Source organism: Neofelis nebulosa, chromosome 5 (assembly GCF_028018385.1).
Source record: "Neofelis nebulosa isolate mNeoNeb1 chromosome 5, mNeoNeb1.pri, whole genome shotgun sequence".
Taxonomy (NCBI): domain Eukaryota; kingdom Metazoa; phylum Chordata; class Mammalia; order Carnivora; family Felidae; genus Neofelis; species Neofelis nebulosa.
Genome location: NC_080786.1, coordinates 69571109 through 69591319, shown reverse-complemented (window position 1 = coordinate 69591319; position 20211 = coordinate 69571109). Strand labels below are relative to the sequence as shown.

The window sequence follows — 20211 nt, the reverse complement described above, 5'->3', positions numbered from 1 at the left end:
CAGGAGCCCAGTAGAGATGCATTTCTATCCTAAAGAATTGGCATTACCTAGACTCATTTTAGGAATAAATACAAAGTAAGGAACTATGTGTTCTTAGATTACACCCAATTTTGTAACTATTGTATTCTATGAGCTAGGCATATCACAAAGCATAAATACTACAACTCACGTCGCAGCATTCCCCAGCTTCCCCCAATTACCTTCACCTGGCCATACAGTTTCTTTTTGTTTTGTTCTGAACCTAATGGTATACTTATTTGAATGCCACTTCTTATTTTGTCAGCCTCCTATCTCCTGTTTTGCAGATGGCTTTGCATAGAAATAACATCCTGGTGCATCATGACAGATACTTGGCATTCTTTATAGAATTTTATTATACTTTTAATTGTTTTCTAAGTTTATTAGACTTTTCAGGCCCTTTTTCCCCTATCACTCAACATGAGGACAAATTCTTTATCAAAGAAGCAGTTTGTTAAAATTATTTTTCAAATGATATCTTCTGTAATAATATTTAGTGTCAAAATGAAAGTGTAGTAGGTACTGAGTCAAATTCCTGACGTGAAAACAGAGTCTAAACCAGATACCAAGAAGGGGAATTTAATACAAGGAAATAGTTAAAAGGTGTTGGAAGAGTGAAAAACAGGAATGTTTAGTAACTCAGAGTGTAACAACTGCAGAAAACCTAAGACTATAGAGAAGGCAGGATCTCACTGCCCAGTGGGAATTAGAACTGTTAAAAAAACAAAAGAAAACAAAACAAAACAACGATCTGGCAAGACTAGGCACCTTGGAGTGAGTAATCATTGCCACTGCCAGAGACCCAGCCTTGAAAGAGAGAGAACAAAATTGTCTGTCTTCTCTGTCTTGACCGTGATCTCTTGACTGTGTCCTCCACCGTATGAACCCGTCTGGAAACCAGTAGGCACAGGAGTCTGGGATATGTAATTTGGAAGAGTCCCCCTCTGCGTGTAGAGTATAGCGGGACAGAGTGTGTTAGGAATGGCCCTGAGAGTAAGCAGACAACGACCAGGACAGTCATCCACATGCTCTAAGATGATGTGATGCATACAGACTAGCAGCAGAGCTCATACGTAGTGCTGATCAAAGTTGGATATACTTTGGATCATAGTACTGATCAAAGTATTTTTTGTTGCTGGCTGATTTAAGTTGGATTCTCCTGGAAGCAGACCTTGAGCAAGGGATTTGGGTGAAGTGCTTTATTAAGGAAAACACTCTCAGGAGAAACAAGTGAGGAATTATAGAGAATAGAATGGGAAAGCAGGAGGGAACCACGGAAGAAGGGAGCATTTTCTGGAAAAGAGGGCCTGGCCTTAGCCTAATCCAGGCCAGGCTTTGAATTGTTTGTTACACCTTGGAGTTTTCCATCTTGAACCATATACTAGATTTTTGAATCTCCCTCTTTCTCCCCCAAACTCAACTATATACCACCAGCCAGCTTGTGGGGTAGGAGGATGGAGACAGCAGCAGAACAAGGTGGTTCTCTGAAGAGATTTGCCACTGGGAACCCATAGCACCTAAACATGCAGAAGCTAAAAATTCAACACATAGTTCGGGTAAAGAGGGTATGCAAGGGAGGGGAATAGCAGACACCTCTATAGTCATGTTCCCTTATGATGGTAACAGAATATAGCTCTGCACTTCACTCCGCTCACCAGTGCTAAAATTATGTGTGACTTTGTTATTTTTTATTAATTTGGGGGGAATGTTCATAATTTGAAAATTTTGTACAAAAGGTGAATTTATGTTCGTATTTTTATATGCCCACTATATTTTTCATAAGGTTGCTTTGGGAGAGGATTAAATATGATAATTCCAAATAGTCTCAAATTCCATACCCCCTTCCATAGCAAGTTTCTATTAAACTGTTCTATTTCTTTCTTGCCTGTATTATTTTCCTTTACTGACTCAATCCAAGTAGTATCCTGATTCTTGGTTTTTCATTGTAGAAATATACCCAAACCTAATGGTTCTACGTTGTCTGGTCATATTATTACCATTAGCTTCCTTTATATTCTGGATTTTAGTTTTTCAGTCCATTTCACTATTGCCTGTTGTCCTTTTTTTTTTTTTTTAAATGTCTTGCTGTAGTTGCTCAAAATTCTCCATTTTGAGTCATAAATGCTTTAATTCTTCTTTTTGCTGTTCTTTTCCATAGTTGTAAGCTCTTAACATGATGTATTCCTTGGCCTATCAGTCTAACAGTGCCCAAAACACCTATTTATAATATGCTCAGTATAAAAATAGCCATTTACTATTATGCGTAGATACATACAATGAGGAAGTGGCTTTCGCCCCCCCCCCCCCCCCCAATAGGTACCAGTTTTGACCTACTTTATTAAATACTTTATATCTCCAGTAATGGGCATACACAGCTTAACTTCAACTTTCCTATTTTTCTCCTTGTCTCTGAGTGCTTGCTCTAAATGGTAAACTTGTTCTGTGAAGGGCAAGAAAGGAACTTTTTTAGGCTTTATAAGCTGTTGAATTTCTGTTGCAGCCAGTTGAGTCTGCCCTTGTAGTGCAAAACAGCCATGGGTCATAAGTAACCAAATGAACTTAGCTAGATTTTAATAAAATTTTATTATAAGGACACTAAAATCTGAGTTTTCTACGATTTTTATATTCATAGGTCTTCTTTTGATCATGTGTCACCTTTTAATCTCTACACCCAGCCAAATGAAATGTAAAAACTACTCTTGGTTAATGGCCATAGTGTGTCCCTACTGCTATAAATCCATTGTTTTTTGTATGCTCCTATTGTTTAACCCTTTACTTGCTATCATTACCTTAATCTGCATTACTAATTGTAGAGAACCTTTGCACCTTGGAGCAGGGAGAAATGAAAAGAACGAATCTCCAATCACATAGAGCTAAAATAAGTATTAATAGCCGGCCAGCTTTGGGGCATCTGAGGTTTTAAATTCAATGATAACCATTTTAAGCAGTATTTGACAAGAATCACTTAGAATAAAATGTTTTTGCAATCGTGTGCAATATTCCACTTATCAGTTGAGTGGATAATGGAAATTATTCAGTATAACATTTGTCTAACTTGTAATTTACAAAGTACTTTTCACACACATCATCTCACTTGATTCTCACAGTTTCCTTGTGTACTAAACTTAAAAGGCTTTATCCCCTTTTTTCAGATGAGGAAAATAGCCTGAAAGCTTAATAAGTGACTTGCTTAGGGTGCAACGGTTAGAGATTGGCAGAACCAAGCCTCCTTGTCCAGTGAAGACTCCAGAGAATTTTAGAAATAAAAGGAAGTAATGACATCACTTTTAATTTTTTACCAATGAGATCCCAAGAATCCAGGGCTAGTAGTTTATAGAGCAAGCTCTCAGGAATCCTAATCTGGTTACCAGGTCAGTGTACTTGCTGTTAGGTTGGGTCTCACATCAAGACAACTAAACTGAAATTTATTAATATTTATGATACTTAGATACCATAATTTTTAAAAATATTATCTTGAAAACTATAGAATAAAATGTTTAAGCTCCTATTAGCATGCTTAATGTCCAACCATGTTTAAGAGTAAAGCTCCTAGATTTCACTGCTTGTGGAATGAATGCAAACCTAGCCCTTTTTCCTTTTCAGCACCAGCACTGGATGTTGATTGGCAGAGCAACAACACCTTTGCTTCTTGTAGTACAGATATGTGCATTCATGTCTGTAAATTAGGACAAGACAGACCTATTAAAACATTCCAGGGACACACGGTGAGTAACCATTTTTTTCCCCCTTTAAAGTGGTTATGATGAATAAGTAATATTACAGAGTGGTTTTGAAATATGTTTAATATCCAAAGAGCAACCCAGTCCATAAAATGAAAATGTGAATATTTACTGTTATTTTTAGAATGAAGTAAATGCTATCAAATGGGACCCAACTGGCAATCTTCTGGCCTCCTGTTCTGATGACATGACTTTGAAGGTAATTCAGATACTGGGGAGAAATGCACTGGGGGTGCCATGCAGTGTGGCTGCTCTGGGCATGGTAAGGTTGTTGAAGATGTCTCTCTTACAGTTCATTGAATGCTTAAACCTGGGTCAGGACTTACTCTTCTTTTTAATAGTTAATCACTGTTTTTTATTTTATTTTGTGTGAAATGCTTTAAGTGTTTAAATATGGCAAATAAACTCTATTTAAAATAATGTGTGGGGGCTCATGGGTGGCTCAGTGGATTAAGCCTCCGACTCTTGATTTCAGCTCGGTAAGTGAGCCTAGTTGACATGGCCAACATCTGCAGCTTGACATGAATTTATGTTTTTCTTGTCAATGTGACTAAAAGCAAAACTATCACCTTGCAGCTATGCACAGTCACATTTAGAGAAAAAAAGCATTTTGAGATAAAGAACAACCTAATACTAATCTCCAATATTAATGAAACTTTGAGCCCTTTCCTACAAAATACTAACTCTTGTGAAAATAAATTTATCTTTAACTTTGTAATGTCAATGGCTACAGGCGTGATGACCCTTACAGATGGGATAATCATGAAGGAAAACTGCTTTTCCTCCTGTGAACAGACTAAATGTAACCTTGGTAACCTGGTGGGTTTTTTTCGTTAAGTACCTGCTGTGTTTTTAGTTACACAATTTTTCTCAAGCCTGGGCTCCCTTGCAAACATTGCTAGTAAAAAGGCTTTTCTTAATGCTCTCGTCTCTGTGAACAGAGTATGGCGCATAAGTGGAAATGAAAGAAGGCCAGTGGCTGGAGAGCCTACTGAGTTGCAGTTAGGAGTTTGAACTAGAAAGTGTTGGAGAGGTTTTTGTCCTAACAATAATAAAAGGTCAGAATTTTAAAGCAGAAACGAAATGGATCGATACTGTGTAGTAGAGCCAAATTCTGAGAACAAGGCACATGAGTTAGAATATCATGCAAAGCCTGAACAGTGATTTGAGCCATGCAGATGGAGGTGGCAGGTGGGTCTTACGCTCAGAGAAGAACTCCAACCTTGATATAAAAATTCGGGAATTTTCTGCAGATGGGTGGTCATTCAAATCCAAGACATGGATGAAGCTGTGTAGTTAGTATAGAGTAAGAAAACAGGGAAACCTTAAAAACAAAAAGTCTTAAACTCCAGTAATTACCCTCTCAAGAAGAATGAGCTTCTAGAAGGAAAAAAAAGGAAGGAATGACCCAAATGGAAAGAGAGTGTTTAAAGAAGAATGTTGCAAGGGAGTGTGATGGATGGGAGTGGTTAACAGTAGCAGTGCCATTGAAAGGTCAAATAGAATTAAGTTTTAAAACATTTGTGGGGTTTATTTACATGGAGTTGTAAATATCTAGAATATAAAAACATTTATGATTTTGCTTTGTTATCTCTTACTAGTTACATGGCAGACGTGAAGTGCACCTAATTTTTGTATGTTATTGTCGTTGTTGTTGTTGTTGGCAGTTGGGTTTGGTGTTGGTGTTTGGCAAGATGTTACCCCCCACCCAAGCCTTTATTGAATGATTTTGCCAGAAATGCTCTCAGTGTAGGTTTCTCTTAATTTTTGCTCAGTGCTAATATAACTTTTAAATCTATATACGTGTATGTTTTCAACTTAAGAAAGCCTCATTCTCACGATTTTAAATTTATTGCTTTGTTAACCTTTCATGGTTTGTTCTGTAGGAGTCATTTTCTAAACTTATGTTTTATTATGGTAAGAAAACTTAACATGAGATATTTTTTTTAACAGATTTTTGAGCATACGGTACAGTATTGTGCAGTGGATCTGTAGAGCTGAAATTTTATGCTTGTTAGTTAGCCATCCTTTTCCCCTCAGCCTTTAGCATGGTTCCCCTCAGAACCATTCTTTTCTTTGCTTCTGTTGAGTTTGACTTTTTTAGATACCTCGTATAAATGGAATCATGCAGTATTTGTCCTTACAGTTCATCCATATTGTTGTGTATTTCAGGATTTCCTTTTTTTTTTTTTTAAGGCTGAATGACAAATACTCCATTGTATGTATATACCACTTTTTATTTAACCATTCATCTACTGATGGACACTTAGGTTGTTTCCTTAGCTTGGCTTTTTAATATTGCAATGAACAGCAAGTACAGATGTATTTTTGAGATCCTGATATCATTTCTTTTGGATAAATACCCAGAGGTAGGATCACTGGATTGTATGGTAGTTCTATTTTTATTTTTTTAAAGAATCATCATACTTTTTTCATAGTGGCTGTAACATTTTGCATTCCCACCAACAGTGTAACAGGGGATCTCATTTCTCCACATCTGTGATAATTTATTACCTTTTTTATTTTATGATAGCCATCCTAACAGGTGTGAAATGATATCTCATTGTTTTGATTTGCATTTCCCTTATGGCTAGTGACATTGAACATCTTTTCTTATACCTTTTGGCCATTTGTATATCTTCTTGGAAGAAATGTCTACTCCAGTCATTTGCCCACTTTTAAATTGGATTGTTACAGTTTTTGCTGTTGAGTTATAGAAATTCCTTATATATTTTAAAAATTACCCTTTATCAGATATTTTTTCTACAGTTTTTGCTGTTGAGTTATAGAAATTCCTTATATATTTTATTTTATTTTATTTTATTTTATTTTATTTTATTTATTTATTTATTTTTTTTTTTTATTTATTTTTGGGACAGAGAGAGACAGAGCATGAACGGGGGAGGGGCAGAGAGAGAGGGAGACACAGAATCGGAAACAGGCTCCAGGCTCCGAGCCATCAGCCCAGAGCCTGACGCGGGGCTCGAACTCACGGACCGCGAGATCGTGACCTGGCTGAAGTCGGACGCTTAACCGACTGCGCCACCCAGGCGCCCCTCCTTATATATTTTAAAAATTACCCTTTATCAGATATTTTTTCTCCCATTCTGTCAGTTTCCTTTTTACTTTATTGTTTCCGTTATTGCACAGAAGCTTTTTAATTTTGTATTTCCATTTGGCTTTCTGTTTTTGTTGCCTGTGCTTTGGTGTCATACATGAACCGTATTATTTGCAAGTTCTCTTTGCCCTTCTCTGTTACAAAGCATTTTCTGATTCTAAATTCTACAAGGAATTTATAATGTAGATCATTTATTTAAGGAACAGTGTTAAAACTAATGCCGTAAACATTTAGGATAATTGCCCAAAGGACTTACTCAATGTTGAAGTTTGTACTATCTGAAGTTCTCAGAGTTAATCTCTAGAACTACAGTTAATTCATTCTTGAAGCCTCACAGTAGTGAACATTTGGAAAGGACTTTAAGCTAATTTGTTATTTTTAAAAGAGTGATAAATACTACATTTTAATTTCTTTGCAAATATTCCCTTGAGCTCTAATCGTTGTTCTGGTTACACTATTTATAGTTTGGATTGGCAAAGTAGTATTATTGTAAATGTACCCTTTGTATGGGAAAATATAATTATATATTTTTTTCTTTTTTACTTAGATATGGAGTATGAAACAAGACAATTGTGTCCATGATTTGCAAGCACATAATAAAGAAATTTATACTATCAAATGGAGTCCAACAGGGCCAGGGACAAATAATCCAAATGCCAACCTTATGTTAGCAAGGTAATATTTCTGTTTTACTCCTCCTTTTATGAGTCTGCCACAAAAAAAGCTTCTAATACATATGACAAAGTTAGGAAAGAGTTCATGAAATGGGATCGTATCCTGCAGGAATAATTTTTTGATGGAAACCTTTAAACTCAGAGTTTTATTCTTATTTCAGACCATAATGGATTTTAATATCTGGAGTTATCAAATATTTATTGATGATAATTAAGTATTAATTAAAACCCAAGTAATTGAGGTATAGTGCAATAACATTTCTTCAGCATAAAAAAAAGATAAAGTTAAAAATATTGTCAATACATTGTTCAGAACCATGGATGAATCAATGTAATTATTTAAAGAGGAAGAGGAAGGGGAAAAAAAGGAAAAAAATTAGTAAAAAAAAAAAAAAAGTGCTTGTGCAGCTCAGTCGGTTAGCTCAGGTCTTAATCTCAGGATTGTGGGTTGAAGCCCCACATTGAACTCCATGGTGGTCATGGAGCCTACGTAAAAAAAGAGAGAGAGAGAGGAAAGGAAAGGAATATGGTGAATTTAGCTTATTTTGTTTTTCAGTTTAGAGACTTGGAGATGCCCGTAAGCTGCCTTTTCGCCTATTGTAGCTAGCCAATCTGGTCTCATAAAGAATTTGTGTCTAGCTGCTAGGAATGACTGTGTGATTTGTGTCTAGCTACTAGGAATGATTCTAGATTGTGGGTGGGACTTGGGTATATTTCATTATTTTTAAAATTGTTTTGTTTCCTCCTTTGTCAGTGCATCCTTCGATTCTACTGTTAGATTATGGGACGTAGACCGAGGAATTTGCATCCATACATTGACAAAACACCAAGAGCCTGTGTACAGTGTGGCTTTCAGTCCTGATGGCAGGTACCTGGCAAGCGGTTCTTTTGATAAATGTGTGCACATCTGGAACACACAGGTATGTCTCAGTTATTGAAATCATCACATTGTTTCATAGGTACTAATAAGCATTTGCCTGTATACTCTTCTCTCCTTTGGTTGTCATTCCTTTTGTGACATTAGTTCAATTCTTAGTTTCTAGATGAGTACCTTTTTTGAATTTACAAAGACTAAAATCAGTTGAAGTTATATTTTCCTGATATAGACCAGAATTTAGAAATAAATTTAGATTGTATTATTTTTTCCTCAACAGGTTGCAGACATAAAATGTGAGAGTTTAAGATACGTGTTTATATAAGTGATATAATTTCTTTATTTTCATAATGTTTTAAAATGTTTCATTTTTGAGAGAGCATGTGCACCTGCGGGTGGGCAGAGGGAGGGACACCGAGGATCCAGGGCAGGCTCCACTCTGACAGCAGAGAGCCAGACGCAGGGCTGGAACTCACCAACTGTGAGATCATGACCTGAGCTGAAGTCTTGACATTTAACTGACTAAACCACCCAGGCACCCTAATTTCTTTATTTTCTAAAAGAATTGTCTTTGAAGGAGCTATATATGAGCAGTTAATAAAATGTATTAAAGGATAAGATTGTATGGCTCAACACAATGACTTATCAGAAATAAATTTAAAACTATAGTATCTTTGGGTACCTGGATAACTTGAGTTGAACATCAGACTCTTGATTTAGCTCAGTTCATGATCCTAGGATCGTGGGATCAAGCCCTACGTTGGATTTGCACTGGGGGGGGGGGGGTTGTGCTGGGTGTGGAGCCTGGTTGAGATTTTCTCTCTCTCCCTCTCCCCCACTTTTGTGTGCGCGCGCACTCTCTCTCTCTCTTTCTCTCTTTCTCTCTTTTAAAAACAACAACAACAGAAAACTAGGCTACCTTTGTAGGGACAGTACTTTATAGAGATCCTTTCCTAAAAATGGAGAAAACAGCCAGTTGCTCTAATTTTTTCATTTTCTCACCTTTTTAGTGTTTATGTTCCATGTACTGTTTTTATTTATTTATTTATTTATTTATTTATTTATTTATTTAATATATGAAATTTATTGTCAAATTGGTTTCCATACAACACCCAGTGCTCATCCCAAAAGGTGCCCCCCTCAATACCCATCACCCACCCTCCCCCCCCTCCCACCCCCCATCAACCCTCAGTTTGTTCTCAGTTTTTAACAGTCTCTTATGCTTTGGCTCTCTCCCACTCTAACCTCTTTTTTTTTTTTTTCTTCCCCTCCCCCATGGGTTTCTGTTAAGTTTCTCAGGATCCACATAAGAGTGAAACCATATGGTATCTGTCTTTCTCTGTATGGCTTATTTCACTTAGCATCACCCTCTCCAGTTCCATCCACGTTGCTACAAAAGGCCATATTTCATTCTTTCTCATTGCCACGTAGTATTCCATTGTGTATATAAACCACAATTTCTTTATCCATTCATCAGTTGATGGACATTTAGGCTCTTTCCATAATTTGGCTATTGTTGAGAGTGCTGCTATAAACATTGGGGTACAGGTGCCCCTATGCATCAGTACTCCTGTATCCCTTGGGTAAATTCCTAGCAGTGCTATTGCTGGGTCATAGGGTAGGTCTATTTTTAATTTTCTGAGGAACCTCCACACTGCTTTCCAGAGCGGCTGCACCAGTTTGCATTCCCACCAACAGTGCAAGAGGGTTCCCGTTTCTCCACATCCTCTCCAGCATCTATAGTCTCCTGATTTGTTCATTTTGGCCACTCTGACTGGCGTGAGGTGATATCTGAGTGTGGTTTTGATTTGTATTTCCCTGATAAGGAGCGACGTTGAGCATCTTTTCATGTGCCTGTTGGCCATCCGGATGTCTTCTTTAGAGAAGTGTACTGTTTTTTTTCAACGTTTTTTATTTTTATTTTTTGGGACAGAGAGAGACATAGCATGAATGGGGGAGGGCCAGAGAGAGAGGGAGACACAGAATCGGAAACAGGCTCCAGGCTCTGAGCCATCAGCCCAGAGCCTGACGCGGGGCTCGAACTCACGGACCGCGAGATCGTGACCTGGCTGAAGTCGGACGCTTAACCGACTGCGCCACCCAGGCGCCCCTGTACTGTTTTTTTTAATAGCAGTCACTTGACGCTCTCCCCCACCCTCCCACCTTCTTCCCTGGCAATCAGCGATCACCTCTTAAATGGTCATAGCACACCGTAGTAAGTTATTGTGGGCTGTGCTCTTTGTGTAGCTGATCATCATAGTTGGTCAAACTATTTTTGCATAAATCATCAATTTCAAGTATCATTTTTAAGTTATACATTCACATGGTTCCCTCAAAACACTAAAAAGGTATACATTGCAAAGTCTTGCTCCCATTTTCTTCTTGATCCCCTATAAGTAACTTCCTGAATTTGTTTGGGAATAAAAGTGTGGATTCCTTCATTTTTATGCTCTATTTTTTCATTTGGATTTTTAACTGCCTTGGAATTGATTTTTATATGTATGATGTGAGGTAGAGATCTAGTTTTAATATCTAATGGATAATCAGTTGTCTCAATACTGTTTAACCCTTTGCTATCTCATAATGCCATTTCTTTTCATATACCAAGTTCTCATTGTGGTTTATTTATAGATTCTCCACTGATAGACATTTGTATTCGTATATACCTGCATCATTAGCATACTTTTAATAAGTAACTTTATAAATTTCCTCTCATTAAGTCTTTTTTCCCATCATTAAGGTCTTATAATTTGTTTATGAAGATCTTCTTTTTTCTTAATTTATTCTGAAGTGCCTTGTGGATATTATTATTAACCATGAATGGCATCTTTTTAAAAATATGTTCCTTTTACTTACTGGTTGTTGCTTGTGTTTGGAACATTAGGACTTTTGACACATTGAGACTGAATTCATCCACTTCTCTGTACTCTCTTGTTAGTTCTAATTGTTTCCCCTTGGTTTTTGCGGCATGTTAGTATTTTTGTTGTGATTGAATAGCAGAGACTTTCTAAAAGTAATACATAGGTAATTTGCCTGTTGTATACATTTTCGGTCCCTTATTTACTCTATTATGAGAAAATCAGTTTAAATGAAATTTGGGTATGGAAGTATATGATTCTAATGGAAGATACTGATAGGCTCTTAGGGGGTTTGAGCAGCTGTCCATACTATTTTAGATGTATCACAACTGCATATCAAAAAATGTCAGTTTACTTTTTTCTTTTTAGTTTGAAAATAGTAAAATGCATCTAGTAAGTTTTTAGTGCAGGAGAAAGTCATCCTCTTGTCATAAATAAATCAAGGTTTTTTCTTTCCTCATTTGGATTATCATCCATATGATCTGTTACCTAAGCATTTCACAGATAAATTATTGAAGTCTGGTTTGAACATATATACAGATTTGAGTAGTGCTAATGATCCATTGGTCTTTGTGAATATTAAAGCTCTAGCTTGTTGACTATGCTGTTTTGGTTCAGTTATAGCTTACTCTGAGCTTAGAGATTGGGAAGTGCTTTTGAAAGAAAGCTGTTTTTTTTTAAACCCCAAATTTACTGTCCTATAGGTTTTACTTTCTCTTCATCAAAAGATTTTAGATTTTGTTGGTGCCACTCCTTTCTCCTAATTAACCATGGAAGTAAGCTCAAGACTTACTATGCTTACACTTGTTCATTAATCTTTTAAATTTTGAGAAACTTTAGGGATAAAGAGAACAGTTGAACCTTCCAAATATGATCAGCTGTAGCAGTGCACCTGTGGTTACTTTAATATTAGCAGAAGGACTTTGAAGAGGAAAACAAAGGAAAACAGTCTCAATGATTAAGTTAGGGTTGGCTGCCTGAGAAGGTATTTTCAAGGCCTTGCTGCCATGTTGTTTTTATTTAGATCTGCTGCCTTTAGTTTGACCTTTTTTGGTTATCATAAAACTGAGAGATGCTTTTCTGCTTTGTCAGGGCAGAACATCAGAACCATAGTTTTCATTGTTTTCCAATTTCTCACAGCAGAACCTCTGTCTTTGCCTTGGTTAATGACTGGTTTCCTAGGAGAATAGATTTTTTTTTTACTGAGTTTTAAGTATTCAGTGGGGCAGCTGCATGATTTTGGTTTCTTTCTTTCTTTTTTTTTTTTCCTTAAATTTCTAACCTCTTTCAGGAGTAATGGACGTGTATTCCTTCAGCTTCTTTTATATCGCCCCTGGCTTAGGGGCTACTCAGTAAATATGGAGTAACAGACTTATACTGGAATTGTCTTTACCGGCTTATTTTACTTTCTCTTTAGGATGTTTTGTCAAAGAAATTCTGACTTAATTTTGTCTCTCTACATGTTGGCCAAGCTTATGCATCCTTCAACAACAATAATTTGTTGTTGAAGCCATATATTGAGTGTTTACTTCTAGCTATTAACTGTGTCAAAGAGGCCAAACATACCTTAGTTAAGAATGGTTATCAATACTGGAGAAACTGAGTGTGTGTGTCTGTGTGTGTGTGTGTGTGTGTGTGTGTGTGTGTGTGTGAGAGAGAGAGAGAGAGAGAGAGAGAGAGAGAGAGAGAGGGAGGGAGAGGGAGGGACAGACAGATAGACATGTTGAGAGCAGGCAAGTGTTATCTTTTTATAGAAAGATCCTCATATCACATTGCTAGTGTTTCAAAACTTGTATTTATTTTGGAGTCAAAGCTAAATTCTATTTCCGATTGCTAGAAATAAAGCCATGTAATAGTAATATTTGTACCTCAATATTTGGATTTATAATAATATATGCTCTCATTTTTAAGAATCTGTTTTTCATTTTTTTAGACAGGTGCTCTAGTTCACAGCTATAGGGGAACAGGTGGAATTTTTGAAGTTTGCTGGAATGCAGCAGGAGACAAAGTTGGAGCCAGTGCATCAGATGGTTCAGTAAGTATAATGAAGTGTTTGCACGGGAATGGGTTTGTAAGCATAGTAAATAAATGTGGTTTATTGTGGTTGTGACTACAAAAGTCTTCTTTTCATAATGAATCTTGTGATAATGGTTTTGGTCCTTTTTACTGAAGGCTGTATATTTTTCATGTTTATTTCATTCAAATAATGTAAACAGAATTTAGGCTATGTTTGCCAAAAGAGTATCTTCATAATCAAGAAATGGACAGTTATTTTTAATGTAAACCTTCGTTAGCAAAATTGAGCATAGAAGAATACCACTCTGAGAGAGATTTGAATTTTTAATGCCTATTTCTACCTTGTCTTCCTTGCAGAAGAGTGTTGGTGGCCCAGGGAAGGGGGAGTAGAGGCAGTTGAGTCCTGCATTGAGGAATGTGTGATACTGAGAGACTTTCAGGATGAGGTTGGCCAACTCTTTTTAGAAATATTAGTTGTGGCTTCGAAAGCTCTGAAAGCAAAAGGAAGATACAGACGATATTAGCCATTAGCTGCTTTCTGAAGCTATAGCTTGATATAACCTAAGGTATCTTTCATTCATGTCCAAGAGATAGGAAATGGTCTATTTTGAGCGTATTTTTTCTACTTTTTAATTAATAGTAGATCTTCAAAATTTAAGCCACGTTCTTTCTTGGTAGTAGTAGCCCATGGTTGTTGCCTCCATCTACTTAGACTATTTATCTGATTTCTGTTGGTTAAGTGCCCAGTGCCATGATTACTGTTGCTTTACCAGTTTCGTGAACTAGGAAGTAAAACTAGATTTCAAACTGTACTATTGAAACATTAAACTAAAACTGTACAATGAAATTCTTAATACACTGGTTGATTATTTTAATTTCTTACAGGTTTGTGTATTAGACCTTCGGAAATAGCGCTACTAGTTGGAAGCCATGGACCGACTATGAATGTGTACATAGCCAAAATGACTGTCCCTGACCCATGTACTGCTATAGTCCCACTTGAACCATGGCCAGTCCACTACAGCCAAATCTAAAAGAAATATATACATACAGTGTATATAAACAAAATTGCACCCTGAAGATGACAGAATTTTGTCACAGCTTGTGAATTCTGTTCACCAAGTGCTGGAATCTAATCTGCTGTGCCCCTAAAATAGCATTTAGAAGTTTTGGATATGAAAAACAGAAGAGAAAGAAATATGCGTTATAAAAGCAGCCCATATGTGTACCAGTTTTTGGATACTAATGACAGCCTTGTTTCTCCCCTTTGAATCAGAAGACACCATGGATTATATTCTTTTTTCCTTTCAGTAGTTGAGCAGTTTGTATGTACAGAGAAAATGGACTTACAAAAACTTGCAGCAGTAGTTTGTTCTTGCTTTTAAACTTTGTTTTCGGTTTAGTTTATGGATGCATGAAGTAAGGGAGTGAATCAGTTTCTTGTTTATATTTTTTTCACCTTTTAAACAAAAAATTCTTAAAAATATTTTAATGCATTCTTTTGAAGAGATAGATGTTTGGTACATTTTATGGCTCCCAGAGCATATATTCAATTGGTGCATGTTGTGGAAGGGGGAATTGGAAAGTGAATGAAAATATATGACTTTTGGTCATGTCAATCTGTAAGACACATCAGTAAAAGGATATTATGCTCTGTTGGTTTTTTTTTTGTTTGTTTTGTTTTGTTTTTGTTCTTTTTTTGGTGATGTGGCTTAAATGCAATAGTTTCTTTTTTGGGACATATTTCTGCCAATTAAAGACTAGAAGGGCACAATTTTTTTTAATACCATAGAGAAGATGCATAAAAAAAAAATCTTCTGATGTTTTGTAGCCATAACTAAATTATGGTTAAAATGTGCACTATTGTGAAAAGGAGCAAAGTAGGTTTGGGTTTTTTTTGTTGTTGTTGTTTGTTTATTTGTTTGTTTTGCTTTGTTTTTTAAGAGATTAAAATGTTTCTGGATAAGGATTAGCTTCTCAAAGTGTCCATCATTCTGTGTAGAAGCTGAAAAATGTAATGTAACCAAACTCCAGTATTAAAAATCTCTCATGTTGTTTTTCTTTATACAAAGCAAGATAACGGCATATAACACTGCCATTACATGGCAAAATGTTTGCTACCTTAGTTTAAAAACAATCTTTAAAACAAAAGACTTGCTTCAAGGTGTTTTTAAATAGCAGTGATTCAGAATTTAAAAAAGAAAAAAAAGTATAATTGCACTAACCTCCCTGCTGCTCTGATTCTGCATTCGTGGTACTTGTGACTACATTTTTTTCAAATACGGATAGATTTAAGCTGCTATTTTTTTTTTTGTTTGTTTTTCAGTAATCACTACTATATCATGTCTTTTACTCTGTTTATAATATCAAGTATTTTCTTAAAGATATAGGTATCAGAGCAAACCTCTTCTTACGCTCATGCAACTAAAAGCTAAAATACACAGAATTTGCAAATGAGAGCATTTGTTTATATGTGTGATCAACAGGGTTTGTCATGATTAATGTAAGTATCCACAAGTGTCAGTTTTGAAGAGAATAGTTGTCAAATTTGTATCTCAAAAGATTATAATTAAGGAGTTGCTTATTATTAAGCTTAGCAAATTTATAACACTATTTCTGTCACTAATTATTTTGAGGCCTTTACTACTAAAATTTTAATCTATGTTTTAAGTAGAAACTGATTTAACCCAAGTAATGCAGCTTTGATTTTTAGCATTTGTTGTTTTGCTATTTTTACAAAACAGCATTGATTGAAGCAAGTCTTGGTTTTACTAAGGTAGGATAGCATTTGCTATTGGTAAAGAGAATAAATACACTTAATTTCACAATACATTGTTATATGTACCCCAATTATTGTTAGTGGGGACTATGATACTGTAATAATATTTTTTAAAATTTACATCCAGAGAGGCAGTCATTCATGATGGTTTTGTGCCAGCTGTTTTTAGGGTTTTGGATCACATTATAGATATTTAGAACTATAACCCTGTGACTTATGTAGGAAACCTAATATGCTGAGTATCTGGCACTTGAAATCCTGCTTTTATTGCTAGAGGTCCACATCTGTGGTTAACCTCTGTTGTTGTTTTAAAAAAATAAATAAAAATTTAAAAATCTGTGCAATAATTTTTAAATGTGCTCCCAGGAATAGACACAAATGTTTTGAGTAGGTTTAAGCTGCATTTTCCTTTAGCGACGCATCTGTCAATTGCACTGAATTTAAATCTGAAAGTCAGAGGTGATTATTGATAGTACTTTTGTATTTTGATATGGACAATTTATTCATTTGCATACAGTTATTGACTTTTTCCCCCCAGCTGATTAAAAGTGATAGTCAAGAAGTTCTGCAATATAGCTGCCAAAATAGACAGCTACATTTTTATGGTATTGTCATCTTTTCTTTTTTCTTTTTTTTTTTTTTTCTTTAGGTATTTTACTTAAGCATAATAGCCACAATAGGACATATTAAAAGATTATAAATACAGAGCTTTATTATCCTGAAGTCTTGGGTCTTTTAAGTATAAACTTTATCTGAAAGGTATCCATTTTGTAGGCTTGGGTTCTTTATGAGCATACAGTTGTTTATTTTTGCTGCTGTTCTCAACATCATCATTGCCTGCTGATGTGCCACCATGCTGCTCCAATAGACAAAAGTAAGATTGCCTTGAATTTGAGCAGTAACTTGATTGTAGGAGACCAAGTTTCACAGCCTGCAAAATTCTGTATTTGAGGTTCTTGGCTCATTTTTCCTTCCTTTTTTTTCTGAGAACTTACTCCTGAAGATCAACTGATTCCAATAGATTTTCTATCGGTATTCATTATATATCATTGTTGTATAAGCTACTGTAAGAAACGTATAAGGAAAAATAGAAAGGAAAACTTGAATGAATAGAATACTCATTGATTGAAGTAGAATAAAGAAAGAGCAGCTGTCACTCTTAAACTTCATAAAGGAATATCATTTTTCTTCTCCATGTAGGAAATCTGATACGTGCTTATATTTGTTCCAATCCCCATTTCTGTCATTGATCAGGTACCATCATTGACTTTAAATGACTTTTAGAAGTGGTAACTTTTCATTTCCTAATAGATATTAGAGTATATTGAATTCTGTTTTAATGAATAATTCTCTAGGTAAGTATGTTTTAGGATTAAACACCTTTTACAGATACTGAAAGTGCCTCCTTTTGTGGTGTAAAAAAACAAATTATGGTGCAAAAAGTAATTATTAGATTGAATTACATGAAGGTTTTTTGCTTTTTGACATAAAAATGTCAAGAGAAAGGCCAAAGATTTGTACTTTTTCACTTATAAAGCACTCCTTTTTTCCTTAAACTTCTTTCTGTCAAATTAGATTTAATGAGAGAGTACTATTTTTAAGGAGCTATCTGTTTATGTAGAATGATTTTGTTAAGAGTAATGTAAACTATTAACGCATAGAGGCCTGAAGAGGGGTATGCATTTTTGCTATTTAAAGGAATCACGAATGACTGTCCTTATGTGAGCAAAAATGTTCAATTTTACTAAGTAAGCAGAAAAACAAATCTCAAATGCAGTGCTGTTTACTCTTTTCAAAACCGTTTTCATTTTCTTGAGCACATTGTACATTTCTATAGAACCTGCATTTATTCTCACATGCTAAGGGTGGTACTTGCATTTGGTGAATTACTGTTGATTGTTTCCACAGAAATTCTATTTCAGTGGACCAACATTGTGGCATGGCAGCAAATGCCAACATTTTGGGGAATAGCAGCAAATCTACAAGAGACCCTGGTTGGTTTTTTTTGTTTGTTTGTTTTTGTTTGTTTTTCCTTCTGAATCAGCAGGGATGGAAGGAGGGTAGGGAAGTTATGAATTACTCCTTCCGGTAGTAGCTCTGAAGTGTCACATTCAATATCAATTTTTTTTTTAACATGATTCTAGTTAAATGTAGAAGAGAGAGAAAAAGAGGAAGTGTTCACTTTTTTTAATACACTGATTTAGAAATTTGATGTCTTATATCAGTAGTTCTGAAGTATTAATAGCATTCTTTGTTTCTGCCTTTACGTTGACAATGTTGAAGCAGGGTGAATAACTAGGGCATATTTTTTTTTTTTCTAGTAAGCTGTTTCACAATGTTTTCTTTGGCGTTTCTGGATAAGTTCAAGAAAACATTCTGCATGTTGTATCTAGTCTGATGTACTTATCCATCTCATTAAAAACAAACACAGACTGCATTCTGTAGCTCTGTAATCCCTAAATACAGAAGTAATTCTCTTCTTTCCTGACTTTGACATTGTAGCTATAATGTTCTAATTTTGATTTTTACAAATCCTTTGGGTCTAATTCTGTGAGCCTACCTATAGCACTGGATTAAAATGTCTGCATCATTTCTTTAGTTATCCAGTTAACTTTAAAACTGTTGTAAAAGTGTAAACCAGCCCATGACAGTTTTTTGTACATGTTAAAGAACTTTATTGTTCAGTTTTCATGATTATTGTGTAAGGAAGACTGATATAGATGTTCTATGCTGTCCTGGACCATGTTAATTACACTTCTGATGTATTTTGGTTCCACATCACAATGATTTGTCCCCAATGATCCTTTTATCCTTTCTAGGCACATTTTTTTTTGTTGTTGTTGTTGTTGCAGTTTCCCTTTGCATTGTATTGCTTTGACAACTGTAATTTGAATCAGATCTGAAAGAGGTCCAGAATAAAATATATTTTGATATTATGTTGGCTGTGTACATATATAAAACCTTTGATACCTATGTAGTTTGTATAGACTGTTTACTAGTCAAGTAAAGAGAGGGATGCTATTTCTTGTTTACAATTTCTTGTTTACATTTTAATTGCATTTACTCCTCCAATGTTCTATTGTAGAATAAACTTTTTTTGCTTTGAGTTAGCCTTCCTGACATATAACATGTCTATTCTTCCCAAGCTGTTGTTATCAGTTGTAACAACTGCCATCAGAACCCAAACCACTGTTTTTCACAGCTGTATTGTTTTCTAAGCTATATGTTTTAAGCCCATAGATAAAATTACAAATTTTACTATTTTATTACCTCTCACAGGAGATGAAATTTTTTAAATGAAGGGATTATTTACTATTTTTATTAAAGAATAATAGAGCATTTAATCAGCTAAGAAATAAACAATTGCTTTGAATTATTTTCAAAAATAATACTGTATTGAAAGGACATTGTTTCACATAAACTAAAAGAAATCTCAGATTCATTTGCTTAGTGTGCAGTTGAGCACAAAACCGTGTGTATATGTTGCTGAAGATTTTAGGGCCGGGTTCTCAACTTCCATAATGGCATTTTTGTCTCATATAAACCTAACTTAAATAATTTTCTTCCTTAGCTAGTTGCTTAAGTTGCTAACGAACCTTACAATCTTTGAGGAATGGTACCAGGCACCTTCCAGTTTCAATTAGTCCTAGCTCTTGAGTACTTAGAGACTTTTTAAAAGAATCATTGAGCACATTTTTTGTTTTCCTTTGTTTTTTAAAAACTTACATTCCTCAGGTCTTCTACTTTTCCGTTTCATTTCCTTAAGCAGAAACTAACACAGGCATAGACTTGTCATGTTTTATTAAATGATAAGCTTTTGCCGTTGCTAGAACTTTCTGACAGTCTTTCATTTTCAAAGGGTTAACTTTTATTGCATGGCATAGATTAATAATAGTCTGCATTTTACACTTTGAAAAAGTGTTGGACTACTAAGGATTATAATCCATCTAAGCTTAAGGTAAAACAAATCAGTCTGAGTAGTCATGGCAGGGGTTATTTTTAATTTCATAGTTCTTCTACTCTACAATAGACCAAATTTCTAACCTGTTATACATAGCAGATGAAAGCTTACTGTTTCCCCAATACATTCATTTGCAAAATGCAGTGGAGGAAAAGACACTACGGACAGTAGTT

The 20211-nt window shown here is 35.3% G+C and overlaps 1 protein-coding gene across 9 annotated transcripts in view; it reads left to right on the top strand.

Moving 5' to 3' along the window:
• TBL1XR1 (TBL1X/Y related 1) overlaps nucleotides 1–19013 on the top strand; it is a 177595-nt gene extending 158582 nt beyond the window's left edge. For all 9 annotated transcript variants that reach the window (XM_058730545.1, XM_058730537.1, XM_058730539.1 and 6 more), the window contains 6 exons: nucleotides 3622–3743; nucleotides 3883–3957; nucleotides 7424–7551; nucleotides 8305–8470; nucleotides 13216–13317; nucleotides 14184–19013. In XM_058730545.1, the coding sequence (XP_058586528.1) occupies nucleotides 3622–3743; nucleotides 3883–3957; nucleotides 7424–7551; nucleotides 8305–8470; nucleotides 13216–13317; nucleotides 14184–14210 (620 nt within the window). In that variant the 3' untranslated portion in view covers nucleotides 14211–19013. The remainder of the gene's footprint in view (nucleotides 1–3621; nucleotides 3744–3882; nucleotides 3958–7423; nucleotides 7552–8304; nucleotides 8471–13215; nucleotides 13318–14183) is intronic.
• The last annotated feature ends 1198 nt before the right edge of the window (nucleotides 19014–20211 follow it).